A 16,890-nucleotide genomic window follows, 5' to 3' on the forward strand; every position below is an offset into this window, starting at 1 on the left:
CACGTCTCTTTTCTAGATGGTCAGCTGTCCACGTGCAGTTTAGTCATGACCATTTTGTTACGATTGCTTTGGGGTTGAAACAGGCGGGCTTTCGGTTTTTTTATTGTACAGGGTTAGGGGATGCTCAGCTCACATATTCCGTTGTCTTATCCAGTCTTGCCTTCCTTACCGATCCCGGGATGGTCGTAGCTTTACCTTCCTGTCCTTCGGTCAAGGGTGGTAGCGCATGTCTTTAGAGAGCCAGTTTGGCCCGTTTTATTGTCACTCCACACTCCCATTCTCTTGTGGGTTTGGGTACAACTCCGTAAACATCCAAGTTGGAAATCTTGGGATTTGGTTTCTACAACTAGGGCTGGCTAAAATGATAAGGGTTTGTTGTCCGTAGCCTTGACCATTAGACATTTGACATCTAAGCTTCCTTTTATGGCCTCTTTCAGAGTGTTTCTCTGGAGATAGGTCCCTATTTCTCACTTTCTGTTACGACTGCCTAGGACCATTACGTCACAGTAGGTCATTGGACAAGACGATACATGTTTCGAGAGTGCATGACAAGTGGAAAGATTGGTTTATCCTTCAAATCAGATTCCGTCAAAAGCTGACTTCATTACTCTACTTATTTATCGTTTGGCCAATTTGCCTGAAAAACACATAACCTCAACATAGTAGACTGTTATTTAGGACAGAGTTACGTTTGCTACGAACTGGACTTGAAAAGCATCAGCTGCCTTGACGCTATCTCATTTCTTTTACCTGGTATTAGCTTGACTGTTCTCCATCATGAGGAACTGTCCCACAAAAGGTCACTTCCTTTCATGGTTGCTGACAGCTCCCTTCTATTGGGGGGTACCAAATTTTCTGATCAGAAGGACTTAATAAGGTTCAGTTAACAGCGTGGTCGTACATTGCATGGTTCTGATCCCAAGGGCAAACCTCGCTGAAGAATTGACAGTGGCTAATGGAAACATGGTAAGGAGAAGAACCCTCCAGGATTCAAGAAGAAGAGTTCTTTATCCTTTCTCCATCATCGTTATCATGACAACACAGTCGTCTCGAAAGGTGGATGACATCCTTCACGAATACGGAAATTACAAAAGACGTTTGGGCGATCTCCGAGGCCACGAAGGGATAAGGAATCCCCTTTCCCCTGTTATATTTTTACTTTAGAAAAAAAATTTGGGACATATTCTCATTATTAGAACATTCAATAAGCACATGGAATCCCATCGCTTCAAGATAAAAGACATCATGGGATATCATCGCCTCAGTGCGGGGTATGTGGGCGACATCAGGGTATTAATCTTTCACCTTTGCGGACGTTTAAATTTTTAAATTCTCCGATAAATATAAATATGGTTTCTGAAGGGAGACTTCACGTTGAGTCTTTCCGTTTGTTTCTGTAATCAACTGGGTTCCTTCAATGGATTGGAAAGCATTATTTTCATTTTTTCGAGGCGGTGAGGCAGTTTTCTTGATGGCGGGCCTTTTAGTACATCATCTTGCAGGGTATCCTTTGCCAAAGCATGCTTTCACTATGACACCGACCTTTATGTTAGGCTGGCAAACTTACCTCGACAGTTATGTCCTGTAAGGGATTGGTCTGGAAAACAACTGCGGTCGATATGAGAAATGTTTGCTTAGCTGTACAATCCTTACGGGTTACTTTGCAGTCCAACGTGGCTACCGACGTATCTACCGTTGACGCGTACCTGGAGAAACAAGGGTTCTTCCAACTGATTCGAAGTGGATCTATCAGGTTGTGATATTTTTATTTGAGAACTTTGATGATGATATTCGGGTTCGGTATAGTGATAGAGCTCATGAAGTTCTGCATTTTCTTCAATGACTTTACTTTTGACAAGCATCTCGGAGCGTCATCTCCCACTTGTCGAGGAGAGTGTTTCATCTTTTAATCTCGGACTTCTTGAAGCTTACCTTCTCCTATTTCTTAAGTATTGTATTACTGAAATTAAAGGGTTTTCGTGTAAAACTAATTTTCATAATGTAATACTTACCATAACTGTATTGAGATATAGTCCACCTCCCATTTACTCCTCCTCTGTGACATAGCTTTGCCGTTTTCGTTTGGCTCAGAAGATTCGTACGTGAGTATTGGGAAAAGTAGACGGGACAATTTGAAATCATTGTTAATGAGATACTAAGATGTTCACTAAACACTGGTTATCTCTAACCTAACTAACATTTAAAGAACCGGGGCCTGATGTTACGTGAATGCAAACTCTTAAAGTTCCAGGTCATTGTTAATAACAATAAAACTACAAGGATTGGACATATCAAACCACATATCGCCTAAGGATGCAAGCAGTTTTCCAGAGAGATGATGACCGAAGAGTTTTTATTTCAGTCTTCATAAACATACTCCGACAGTTGTCGACAACTATTGCATTCTTATTGACAACTTCGAGACAATGTTCATAAAAGCGCACATATCACTAAGACAATTTCAAGATGATTTATTACTTAATTCACAACTGTTACATTTGACGAAAAGGTTAAGAATTTTTACACCATTTTGAATTCATAACGTAATGTCATTGTTTACGTTATGATGTCAGAATTGAATTCTTGCTGACGCAGCCCATGAAAACGTTTCAGAGTTCTATTACTACTAGTGGCATACTCCTTGGTAAAAGTTCGATTATGTGTTAATTTCTATGACAATGGATTACTCTATCATTTTAACATCTAGCGCTTGCATTTACGTAATAGTTAAGGTCATTAAACTTTGTGTAATAAAATTAAGCTGTCAACCTCAATCACATTGTGAGTCTCTATAAATAAGCATTTTGTCCTTGAATTTTTTTAAATCTAAGATAGATTTTCTTACAGTTACGCCTGACTAAGTAGCACTTACTTGTGTAACGTCCTGCACTACAAGTATTTCTGTAAGGCCCGGACACAAGTGGATAGCTTCAGACGAAATGTTTGGAGGCTCCACCGACAAATTTGATTTCTCTGATATTGAGGGTAGAAAAAAGATGGGGCGTAACGATGAGGATGGTGGCTGCAGAATGTCCGGTGCATCGGGGTTTCTGATGGTGTTGCTTGCCATAGCTATCGCAGTGGGTGTTGGACTGATCGTGCATTTCGCTGGAAACCAAAAGGAACTTAATTGTAACTGCCAGTGTGGACCAGCGGAGGGCGTTGTCACAATGGCTCCAGAATTTCTAACGGAAACATGCAAGGCTAAAGCTGTTCTAGGGAACCAAGAGCTATGTAAGTCCATTTTGTTTTAAATTGTTGCTATTTTTCAAAAATGAGGTAAACATATATGGGAATTTAACATTAGCATCGGCCCTACTTGGAATTTCAAAATATGATAAACAGATATGGGTATCGGGAGCTTAAATACGGAAAAGTTAGTCTCGGAATGGATTTCTTATAAAATGGTTACTCCTTGACTAACACCTTGGTAGGTGTTAAAGAAGTTGTTACATTATTTCTTCTAGGGCATTATTATGTGGCGATTCCAATCAAATTTTGTCATTAATGGGTGCACATTGTACCAACTAACATTTAGGTACCACATATCACATTATTTCAGGAGAAACGTTTTATTTGTGTTGGAGAATGCAGCCAAAATTCATATAATAAGTCATTACTTTTGAGAAAAGTACCGTTTTGGACATTTTAATTTTCATACTTCCGAAACCAATCTATTTTTCATACTTGATTAAAAGTTGGCCACAGACGATATATTTCAAAATGAGGATTCTTGGAAAAAATGAAAACTAGTAAATTTGTAATTTTACACATTTGTTTAAAAAAACTAAGAAACACTGATATTTTTTTTTATCATTTTCGTTAAATAGTGACAGCTTAATAACCAAAAGTCTGTAGGTTTTGCTATTTGACAAGGTGGTTGTTCATGTCAATATTTATCAGTTTGGTTAACATTGCTGAACTTTACCTCTGTTCAAGGTCACAAAAATGAAATTTGTTAAAATAAAGACATTTTTGTGCAATTTTCACAATTTGAAGATTTCGTTAGCAGCTGTATACAAATCTTTTGATGAAGGTCAATAAAGTGACCTTATTGGATAGATTATGTACAGTAATAGTGACTGGTTTTGCCTTTTTCAGTTCCGATCCATAATTGTGGCCCTTTGAGAAGCTAATAAGAGATAGAACAGTTACAGCACATTACATTACGTTTTTGTATAGTAGAACTGCTGAAATGATTGCTTGTTTGAACTTTAGTGTTGCATGGACTGGGTTAGTTTGATCTTGATGCTGAACATGGCCCAAGAAATGCAAAATGCATGCAACATGTGAACACATTCCAACGGTTCGCTTGCCCGCTGGACAGATACAGTAGTAATCTTTGACAGTGTCATCTTAATCATTTCTGTCAAACGCAATCCAAACATTGTATTGACTGTGATTTGTGTCTTGAATGGATTTGGCCTCAGAGAAGATTTTCATCTTGCTGATAGACCCAAACTCAGATGTTCAGCAATAAATCTGGGTGTTACTTTCGACTGGTATGATCCGCAGGTTACTGCTTCTAAATATTCCATATCCAGTACTGGAAACTCTGTTGAACAGGCATCAAGTTTCACCCAGTTGGCCTTGTTGCGTTTAAAAAGGTCAGGTTCATATGCAACCCTTGATGCCAAGGTGTTGGGCAGAGCCAACCGGAATTGCATTAGCTCAGCAAGACGACGGTCCCTCATGTACCTCTCAGGTGTGGACACATAAATTAATCCACGTACAGCATTCAAGGAAGCAGCAGCTACTTAAACCAGTTCCGCTGTGACACTAAGGAAGTAGTTTGAGCTGAGTTGTTCTCTAAACAGTTTCCACTGTTTCAGCCGACTATGGTAGCTCTCCACAACCCATCTTGACTTAAGTATACTGGCAGTCCTCGTTGGCAGTAAGTATATCAACAATCACATTGTCATCTTCACTGAAGCACAAGCTCAGATTCTCAACTGTTCCAAGAATTTTTCTTAAGACATTTGCATCATTTTCATTGCCATAAAAGGCCAAAGAGTGTCTAGTACATAACCACCTGAAAAGACAATGCTCACGAATTTAACATAGTTGCACTTCTTTAGCCCACAGTATAAGGATCTTTGAAGGGGATGAACAGCACTTTTTTGGACATAAATATAGGTACCATCAAGGACTACACAGTTACTTTATCCCCGTAAAAACATCTTGTAAAGGCAATGTTATGGCACTTAGCGTCCTCACGGGTAATGTGTCTTGCACCAAGGAAACGGGGCACAAAGGTCGGGCTCAAGGCTTTTATGACACTATGAAATGTGTGAGACACATACTGTTTTTTTTTGTCAGACCACACAAGACACCAAGTTGACACCATGAAATATTGGTCTTCACTTTAATCCAGAAAAAAAACTAATCATGAAATGTAGAGGAACATGATCCTCTATTGATGTGTGAGGAACAAATGCTATGGTTTTGCTGCATTTGTTCAAGTTTGTAATCAGTCCATGCTTAGAATTCTTCATTTCTGAAATGGTCTACGTTTATGCCTGTGTTGGTTGGAGTACCAGCAGAAAGCTCTTTCTTGAAGACGAAGAGCTAACGGTTATCTTGTTTGCAGATCTAGTGGCAAAGAGGGATTTAGAAAGTAACCAATTACATGGTCATTGCAAACACGAGCAACAGGGGGGCACCATAGAAAATGGAAAAATATCAAGTTTGTCCTGGCACGCTGGGGTATGGTGCATAGCTCAGTGCCCTCTTTTCCACATATGATACACCTCTTATGTGAATTGCCACCATAAAATAATTTCTCAACCGATATTAGTGGTAGTTGGTTAGATGACATGAAATCAGTGTAAGCATCATCTGCATCATTCGCCAGGTTGTACAAGTCTGACTGCAATGACCTTTGCTTGAGGTACCGCTAGTAGCACTTTCCACATAATATGCTTTATTCTGTTATGCTTATGATCTCAGCAGTCATCAGCTGATGCAGCCAGTTGTGCTAGGGTAAATATACATGTCTCACTTGAGCTCGGGCTCCTTGAGATAAATTTTTTAACCTGGTTTTGTAACCACGACCTATGCACATGTCTGACATGATTATTAGTAAACTTGATGGGAGATTTGCAGTAATTGGAATTTAAAACAGAATGTCTGATATAAGTGTAACTTTGTCCATGTAATTGTCTACAGATACCTAGCAAAAATGGTATTAATACTTTATAGTAATATCTTTATATGTTTCAGGAAATTAACATACTTGCACATTCAGGTTCAGACAAGGTTATCATTTCTGGCCTCATTAATTAATCAATTTGAATATCTAACTAATTTATATCCATTATTGTTATGTTTGATGATAAACGAAGAAAAATTATATTGATCATTTAATCATTAAGTTTACATTTTTAATGCCAATATAACATATGTGGTATCAAAATAAGGGACATTTTATTACTTTCGGCTGGTATATAAATATTTTCATTTAAAATTACCATGTAGCAAGTATTTCTCATTATGTTAGGTTGCCTTTGTCACTCAACCTGGTGTTATACGAGGAGGTCCAGTATGACTATAAGTAGTTATAATGACTAATCATTTATGTGGTTGTAGGTTATTTTCATGTATCTAAATATGGCGAAAAATAATAGAAATCTTTGTGGGGCCAAATGTTGACCCCACATTTGGTGTGGTTTCACTAAATATTCATTGAACAAGAAGTATGTGTATAAACATTTTTTCGACTTAGCAGTACAATGAGAACTTTCTTGATATATCTGTGAAATGCCCGATGCTTTTAACCTGTAGTTTTCCCCTTCTTATCATCATAGACACACGTCAGTAATTTTGTAACGTATGTGTGTATTGAATGTACATTATGTGTAGAGGATCCTACAACATTTTCAGTTCTTACATAATTAAGAGGCTAACACAACTTCCCATCTAAATTTCGACATAAGATTTATAAAAAACTTTTCAATCGCGAACTAAAAGAAATTAGATACGAGATATTTCAGCTATCACATCGAAACGGATTTGATTATCTTTATATCACATGATTGATTATTCCTGCAAATGTATAACACTGGTGTTTCTATGTGAAACTTAAAGTCCTTTCAGCTCTTTATCTATGGTGCGTGTGTTACGTTATTTTATTATCTTAACTTATCATTACCATAATCCATATTAAACAAGTATCACAGAGGTGTAATGTAGCTTATTGTCACGCCACTTTAAATAGTGAAATGGTGTCAAAGTTCACAGGTGGCAGGATGATGTAACAATACAAATCATAGATAATTAGATATTGATTAGTCATGGTTCAGACTTGACGCATAATTTCCTTTTTCTACCATAACTTCTTGAAATCGATTATATGATGAAAAAGATACTAAATTTGTTACCATTTGATTTGTAATATATGAAACTCGCATGATTTTTCCTCATTTTAGCAAGCCTTTTCATAAAAATAAAAATTAGATTCATATCTTAACCTGATTCATAAATATATATTTGTAAATAATGTAAGGCGTACTATTTTCCTTTGTATCGAAACTTGCTCAAAGATATTGCGTTTACATTACAGTCAATATTTCAATTAGTAAAGAAATTAATTTTCAACTGCAGCTAATTATTTAATCTATATATTTAATTAATTTGTGTATTTATTTGTATTTATTCGTCAGCTTATTGGCGATTTCACTATCACACGCTACCCTAAATGAAGATATAACAGCAGATGTCTCAGCCTCGATATTCAATACTGTACGAATGTAAAAATAAAAAGGATATATGCAGGACATTTCTATTAATAATGGACAGATCTTGAACTACGACACATCACAGTTTGCTGAGTTATCATTGTCAGTCTGATATATTGAAACATTGATAATATTACGTGTATCATAAAAAGTGTCATTACATAATATTTAAACTCCATGTCAAAGATTGATCAAAAGGCAAGCAAACATGGAATTAGATGCAGTAGAGTAAAATTATAAATTCCATACAGACATGCAATGTTCTAACAAAAAAATGTGCTTTGTGATATGATACCTGCATGTTTACGACATGAATAGCTTTAGCAGTGCATACTACGAAGTTATTTTAAGATGAAATCATGACATAAGATAGCTTCAATGGCAATATGTTTTGTATTCTTGAATGTAGGTAATTTAAAACAGTGTTTTTGCTCTTACATCAACATTTCTAGTGGAATATACAAACATATTCAACTTACCGTAGATTGTAAAACTTGAGAGATGATGTGTTTGCGACATGTTTGTGCATACTTTACTTCATGACAACTTTCTAGTGCTACTACACTGAAGTATACTGCCGAAAACAGGGCATCAAAACTGGTCACCTTATACTAACAACGGGTAAACTAATCATTGCATTACAACGATGCTGAAGCAAAGCAGGAAGAGGTTACTATAATTTCAAAAGACTTTGGAATATGTCGGCCACGTAACCTGAAACCCTCCTCGATGGGGCAAAACTCTCAACTAAAAGGTCTAAAGTGAGGCAGCGTCAAGGGGAATGCACCACAAACATCACTAATTGTTCCACAAATGTCACGCAGCTCTTATGTTAGCATTGTTATTTTCTTATACGATTTAAAGTATTCAAAGACGAAAAAGTGTGTGAAGAAAATTTACCGCTTTGATATAGATAGACAAGATTATACGGCAGTTAGCAATGTCTCATAATAAAACTGAATAGCGTTAACATTAGGTTGTGATAAACGATTACATCATTACTGTATATAAAAACGTTAAATACACGCTCCAAGGCGAAAAGTTATTACAATGCATGTAACATATCTTTCTCTTCGGACGCAAATTAAGCAAAGGTTTAATCAGTTGAGTTTCGAGGTGTGTTAAAAAAGCTGCAAATCTAATGATATTTAAATGAATAAATTTATGCTTAATTGCGGGCATTATTTGTTCAAAGTCATTGCATGCATAACAAGGGGTCAGTCAAATCTGTTCCTTCCAAACTACAAATTTGACTTCAACAACTGTACCTCATGCAATAACAAACATCTCATGTGAATAATAGTAGCATCGACCTGTATAGGCAATGTTTTTTTCTCATTGATAAAGTGTCACCTTTCACTAGTGAAAAATGAACTTTTGTTGACTTACGTCAATGAAAAGTGACACGTGCACACACAAACAAAACCGGAAACCTCAAGGGGTTGTTACTAGTAACAAGGCCTTCAATTCTATTATAAACTTTTATTTCCATAAAATTCATCAAACAATGCAATGTACATTACCTGATCAAGGATCATACCAAATCCCCAAACAAATGTGGAGCTTACACGTTAGACATTTCAAGTGGATTCTTGTCATCATCAGCGACAGCAGTACGTTGTCGCCATATTTTCAGGCGCGTAGTAACTTACCACAGGTAAAACTCTCTGTGAACGTTTTGAAGCAAATTTTGTTAATGACATCAATACGTTTCTATGAGAATACATAATTAATTTACATTGAAATTTGTGGTTACATATTTTGAATAAAAAAACATTTTCTCGCGTATTGCGAAGTGGTAATGGGTGAGTAGAATGTGCAAAAGGCCTAGTCAGCTTTCTCATTTTTATGTGTACTGAATATATTTTACTTGTAGACAATTCATAGTGACTTCAGAAATAATAAACATATCTTATTACTGTGTCAAATATAATTGTATCTTTCATGAGTGCTGCTATGATACTGTTTATTAGACACGTTTGTGAAATGTATTTGCTTTTACAGAATTATCAATTTATCAAATATCATGTCTCTATTAATTGATATTCAGGTGGACTGTGTCCGGAAAGAACCACTACACCATCACAACCGTCAATGTCCACAACTCTGGGAATGAGGACAGCATCAACCATGCCAAACACTACAATGCCACCCACCTCTTCACCACACCCGATCACGGATACGCGTCTACCTACCTCTGTAAAACCTCTTCACTATGAGTTAAATTTGAGACCAGAGATGTACAATAACAAGCCGGAGACATTCACTTTCAATGGAACCGTGGCTATAAAAGTAGAATGCAAAAGTTCCACAGACAATATAACACTCCATATTGCCACGCAGAATCTTACCACTACCCCAACTGTAGCGGCATCAGATAACACTGAGGTATCTCCTGTTGTACTCCACACCATTAGGGATGTGACAAGACAGTTCCTTATCCTGACTCTAGATAAACCATTAGTAGTTGGAAATCGGTATGTCGTTCGATTAGCTTTTGAAGACCGACTGTCCAATACTGTTCTTTTAGGAATGTACATAAGCACCTACATAGACGAAGCAGCTAATGTGACCAAGTAAGTCAGTGGAAGAGAATGTTTTCCGTGTAATTCTAATGAGCACATTGACTGGTAATAAACAGAAAAATGGTAATAGTGTAATATTCTTTTACCGAGAAATTTGCAAAATGCATAATAAAGGTATATACAGGTATGACACAAATCCCATACAATGTAGAGCTTTGCAAATGTTTAAATTGTATAAGATGGTTCTACAGAATCATTTAAACCATGACAATTGTATAAAAAAAACTATTTATCTATTAAAAGTGGAAATGGGTAATCACCATATAAGGACAGATACTTAAACTTGAAATACTTTTTGTTACAGATATACATGCTGATCATTAAAGAAATATTTTTCATATAGATATATTGCAGCAACCCAATTTGCACCAACATACGCGAGACATACGTTTCCTTGTTTTGATGAGCCAGCATTCAAGGCGACGTTCGACATCACATTGGAGCGACAACCTCACATCATCAGTCTCTCAAACATGCCCCTCGCTAATTCAATAACTCTGTAAGTACAGCAGAAATAATACCAAAGAATCCAAAATCGAATGGGGTAACCGCTCCTTGCATCATCTTAATATACCTTATGTATGGATATACTCTATTGTATTTGATCAAAATAGTCACAACTATAAATCTTAACAGACACACAGATATGGTAATGGCACGCCATGCCAAAATACAAATCATTATACAGAACTTGAAATCAACACAAAACATTGTAAATTTGATAACTGCTGAATCATATCCATGGTTGTATACAAGCAAATAAACAGTGTTAAGCATCTTAATATCATATATTCCCATTAGAATTACCAGTATGATCGTATGCTTTCTGCATCAATAATTTTAGTTTTAGTGTATTTGATGGACAGGTGTCTTATGTATCTTATCACAGATTCACGTTTATTATTTTAGGATGTACCTTGTTATATTTTCATTCAACGTCCCGAAATCATTCCAAACTCGTAGTTAAAACAATCTCACGGGAGACATATAAAATAGTTGCAGCAGCAGCCATCAGTTCTTAGAAAATTCTCAATAATCACTGGAAGAATCGGATCCTAGCGTGTAAATTTAAAATGAAATGTAAACATGTATTTTCTAATTTAATCTTGTTGGTTGTAGTGGGTTTTTGAGATCCTGTACTGGGAAATAACGGAACTAAAATATTTGAGTACAATAGGTTAAAACATTTTTTGGGAATGTTATTTGTTGAGAAGTCGAACCAACTGACATTCCAATGCAATATTTTTTTCTTAGTTGGGGCCTCGTAAAATCTCGTAAAATTCGCATGACGTCAGTAGCGTAACAATGGATTATTAGATTACTTTATGCAGTTTAAGTTTAACAGACATTTTACCTGTTCTGGGAATGTGAATGCAAAACACACTGAAAAAAACATGTTTAACAATTGATTGCAAAAACGAGAGCATATGATTCAGCAACACTATCACTCATCACCATACCGACGTTACAAAAGGGCTTTATACTGGTATAATTGTTCTTGTAGGGGAGATGGTTACGTTGCGGACCATTTCGACGTTTCAGTCACGATGTCGACATATCTTGTTGCTTTTATCTTTGGCGAGCTGGACAGTGTAAAGAATGTAACGGAAAATAATGTTCTGGTGAGGTTTGAAGATGTTAGACACGACAACATCGTAAACTGCATACTTTACACGGGAACCTTTCCTGTTTCCCTCTCTATCTACATTGAATATGCCGAAAACAACATATTGATTGGTGTTTCATGTTTAAAATGCTTGTAGACAAATCAAACTAAACAATTGAGTACTCGATTATTTCTTGATTATCCGTTTTGATTTAAGCATTATTTCACGTTGTAACATCCACCTATGATTCTGCAATGTGACCATATATATCAAACCTTAAAACGATATTAAAATGTCATTGCACGAATGGTCTGGATCAAGGAAGTATTTCATTTACAAATATCCTGAAAATGTTGAGGATCTAATAAAATTTACGTCGATTTTACCATTATGTATAATAACACATTTGTGATATGTATAGTTGTGATAATGCACCACAGACTGAAAACTTCGTACGTACATCGTGCGCAGATCATGCGCGCACACGCACGACATAGTATCATGTGCACAACTGTGCGATAGGGTCGCACATTTTGTGGGGTTTGGTAAAAAATGGTGGGCTTAATATTACGTATTAACAATTTATCGGAAATTTGTGAAGTTAATACAAAATACAAAAAATCAAATGAACATTAATATTGATCGTTGATTTTGAAAGTCATTTTCAATTCTGCAGTTTTCGGAATAACACTGGACCTGCATTGGAAAGTCTTATCGTATATAGTTTCACACCTTAGAAAGTGGCGGGTAGTGGTGCCTCGGCCAACAAAAGTTGCTGTATAGGGGTATATATGTGACAGGTCCGGATCCGTACCGGCTGGGTCGCCCCTGTAACAAGCACAACATTTAAACTTTACCCGAGTAAATTTATATATATTTTTGTGAATGAAAAATTAAAGTAATAGAGAAGTAATGAAAATAGAATTTCCAGTATGAGATTTTAAATGATTCATTACTGTCCCGTAAAGATACCTCCATTTAATGGTTGCATATATAATGTAATGTAGGTCCGTACACAAAGCTTGTTACGTGTGGCTCTTTGTAAACAAAACACTTAAAATTACGCGTGAATTAACTATTCGGTGATTATCTGATATATCTACAAGTGTCCAACCTTTATATCAATGGCTTAATTAGGATATATACTTTGTTGTAGTGTTATGTATTTAGAAAATAAATAACCTCAGTACCAAACTTATTCATAAGTCTTTTCTAAATTCATATCAACAACGACCGAATCGCACATTTGTACGATAGAACCGCACAACATGCGCACAAATGTGTGATTGCTTAGTTTGTCCAATTTTCCTATCGTGCGCACATCATGTCCACAACTGATTCAACAACTGTGTATATATATACATAAGTACACATGTTTATTTCAGTTTGGGGTGTATACTACTCACAAGAACATCAACCAGACAGCGTTTGCACTTAACTTAGGCAGCAGACTTCTTGATACATATGAGGAGTATTTCAATATTTCCTTTGTTCTTCCAAAACTCGGTAAGACCTGTTTATTTTTACAGTTATTCTCCATTTTACATCAATTAACGAATGCTTCCAATGAATTAGAATGTTATTGAACCCGAGTCAAATAGAACGTTCATGTATTGTAAAAGGGAATATTTTCTAAATAATTTGATATTTAACAAGCATCTTACCAACGTTCGTTAATGCAAAAAAGTTGATAAATAATGCAATATAGAGTTTCCTACCCATGGGTTATTGAGATTTTTGGTTGCATTTTCATCATGGTAGAGATGGTTTCGGAATGGTTTTATTATGGCATTCATAGTCGTTATAAGTTTCAGATATACGGCTAACGTTCCACCATACTTTCAGCTTGCTTCTAAACGTTTCAGCTACAAATAAATGCTGCAGCAACTGATTGCAGATGACTTTGGAACTAGTCCTTCATTAGCTTATTCTTGTTCTACCTGTACTTATAACTATGGTCAACTGGGCACATAGTAACTGGTTATTAAGCATTATCTAAAATGTTAAGCTACGAGAGCTTTTTATGGCGGGTCCCAAATATCGTGAATCCCTTTCCTTTAATTGGAATATGAATTTCAAGATACTTATATATTCTGTTAGATAATGGACGAAACGAGAACATGTTGCGTTGGATTTACTTTCTGAGTGAATTAAGTTCTTTCGGTACATCATTCGTAAAAAGAATTCGCAGTTTGAAATCGAAAATTAAAACGACAACACAAAGGTTAGCTTTCCTCGTTCATTATGTTAAATCGACACTTCAAGATTTACATGATAGGTATGTTATTGTGCCTGCATATAATCCGTCCGATAATTTGATTTTTGTCTGCAAACAATATTTCATAACTTTCTGGATAACGAAGGAAACCTTACCTACTCATTATGCCATCTAAATACTAGCTAGTCGTGATTCGATATTACAATTATTTAGATTGTCTATCAATGATAAGAATACGAACCTCCCCCGTTTATACTGGATCCCTACACTTCACAAGAATCCATATAAACAACATTTTATACCTGACTCGTCTAACTTTTCATTCAATCCTTTGACTTAACTAATAGCCACAATTCTAAGTACCATTCTAAGGACTATCAAATCTGGGTTACAGTCTGATTGTGTTACTGTTTACTCAAGAATGGAATTAATATCATGTGGATTTTGAAGAACTCCAAAGATATTTTGACCAATCTTTAATACCATCCTTTAAAAATAATTTCGTCTATACGAACATTTTATCTTTCCATCCCATACACAATCATTCCCCATTCTAAACTAATGGAACGCCATCACCCTCTTGTTATGAGAGCTTTCTTCTCAAAACAAAGGTGAACGGTGGTATAATTATATAGCTGCGAATATGCTGAAGCGTATTTCGCAAAAGTTACGTCCAAATCAACGAAACATTATACGGAGGACGAAATCATAAAAAAAGATCGAGTTTATGGTTGACATCTTCATCGAATACGATTATTGGCATACCTAAAGGAACCAACTTCGCACCTCTGTTGGCTGACTTGTTTTGTTTTCAATATATTGAAAAAATTATCAAACTAGGTCACCTTGCAAAGTCGTTTAATATCACCTTCAGATACGTTGATGATGTCCTGTCTTTCAATAATAAGAAATTGATCGACTACGTCCATCGTGTATATCCATCACAACTTGAAATCACGTCCATCGTGTATATCCATCACAACTTGAAATCACGTCCATCGTGTATATCCATCACAACTTGAAATCACGTCCATCGTGTATATCCATCACAACTTGAAATCACGTCCATCGTGTCTATCCATCACAACTTGAAATCAAAGATACAGTAGATTCTTTTATATCAGCAGCTTACCTCGATGTTTTCCAACAACGAAACCAACATGGACAGCTTCCATCAAGCTGTATGATAAACGTAATTATATCATTCTACAGAAAATAAATGCTGATTTGAATCTAGTGGCATTTTATATAAGTATATTGCTGCACAGGCAAAGCTGTCTACCCCGACTGATAATATTACATATGCGTTTTTTTAATCTTAAATTACTCAACAGAAGTTCTTTACCAACTTTGTGTTTGGTGCCATGGAGAATTGGAGTCTGATGATACAGAGAAATGTTCATATTGAACATGGAAGGTGTGACGACCACACATGGTACTGAATTTACGGCCGAGATTTTAGCACACGATCTCCCATTCAGTAAGTAGTCAAATATATATATTGCGAACAGCTAGGGAATAATGCATGCGCTGTTTTCGATGCACCACCGCATCCACTGTAAACTTGTATTTGGCATAAACATTTTGTGTATGTACTCCTCCTAAAACGCACATATGACGTTCTAAGAAGATGAATGAAATAAAAAGAGCAATAATTACGTCAGAAGTTATTACAAAGTGGAAATAAACCAAATTCAGAACTCATTTATTAATCTAAAGTGTACCTGACCTGATCTAATCATAAAAACCTCGTGACATGGTGCTACTATGTTACCTTTCTATCTGTTCGTTACACCACATTTCATCACATCTATCCGTAAACGATGCAGATTATTATTTGTTTTCTGAGAAATATGATTTTAAATTAAGGGCGGTTGGTGTTTCTCGAACCGAGGTCAAGGACGTGTCCCTCTACTGAAACATTAACACGATGCTCTGAATAATATAAGTATCACATGCTGTTCGGTTAAGTAAACACCACAACTGCACAAAGACTCCCAAGTATTCAATTGGCTATTAGATTGTCATTTGATGGTCTTGATGAAGAGTCAACAAAATAAGATAAATGCTTATTTCTATCAACTATCAATCATGAAATCGAACACTAAATAATTCATATGCTTATCATTATGTAATAATAACATACATTCTTGAAAATGGATCTCTTTGTTTCATTTCGTAGTGGTTCGGGAACCTTGTATCTCCGGCCTGGTGGGATAATGTAGTTAATGAGAAGGGTTTGCTACTTTCCTGTCTTACCTCGGAGTAGATCTCATAAGTACTTCATGGGGGATGGTGAGTATAAAGCTCTATGGAAAATTCAAATTGTGCAAACAACACTGGCGGGTATGTCTCATGGAATGATTGTAGGCGGGCCTAATAAACAGTGTTTATGAATTGTAGATGGACCTAGTAAACTTGTATATCATACAACCGGTGATGGACGTGGACGACGCTGAAAGTATCTTATTTTTCCTATATTCGAGAAGCATACACCTCGGCCCAGATAATTGGTCTATTTTGACATCATCACCTACTATAAGGTAAGCTAATTCTACACTTTGCCTTGATAGGAAACTGACTGTTTCTTAACAACAACATCAATAACAGTGCCGACATGTTATCAAACTTTCAATTGATACTGGAATTCGATAATATAACGGAATCGTATAAACAATATAAGCAACAAGATTTAAAATATTAAGGGGAATCATCTAGATCTCCAGAAGGGTAAGCGTCTACTG

The 16,890-nt window shown here is 36.1% G+C and overlaps 1 protein-coding gene across 1 annotated transcript; it reads left to right on the forward strand.

Annotated features, from left to right (window-relative positions):
- Positions 1–2,939: 2,939 nt before the first annotated feature.
- Positions 2,940–13,434, forward strand: LOC132553173 (endoplasmic reticulum aminopeptidase 1-like; the record flags this gene model as incomplete). Its single annotated transcript, XM_060217397.1, has 5 exons — positions 2,940–3,234; positions 9,787–10,312; positions 10,665–10,820; positions 11,826–11,943; positions 13,314–13,434. Coding segments are annotated over exons 1-5 (1,216 nt in total), but the record flags the coding sequence as incomplete, so codon positions are not given.
- Positions 13,435–16,890: the final 3,456 nt, after the last annotated feature.

Source organism: Ylistrum balloti, unplaced genomic scaffold (assembly GCF_031769215.1).
Source record: "Ylistrum balloti isolate Yb309-2 unplaced genomic scaffold, AGI_CSIRO_Ybal_v1 Utg370302, whole genome shotgun sequence".
Classification (NCBI taxonomy): Eukaryota; Metazoa; Mollusca; class Bivalvia; order Pectinida; family Pectinidae; genus Ylistrum; species Ylistrum balloti.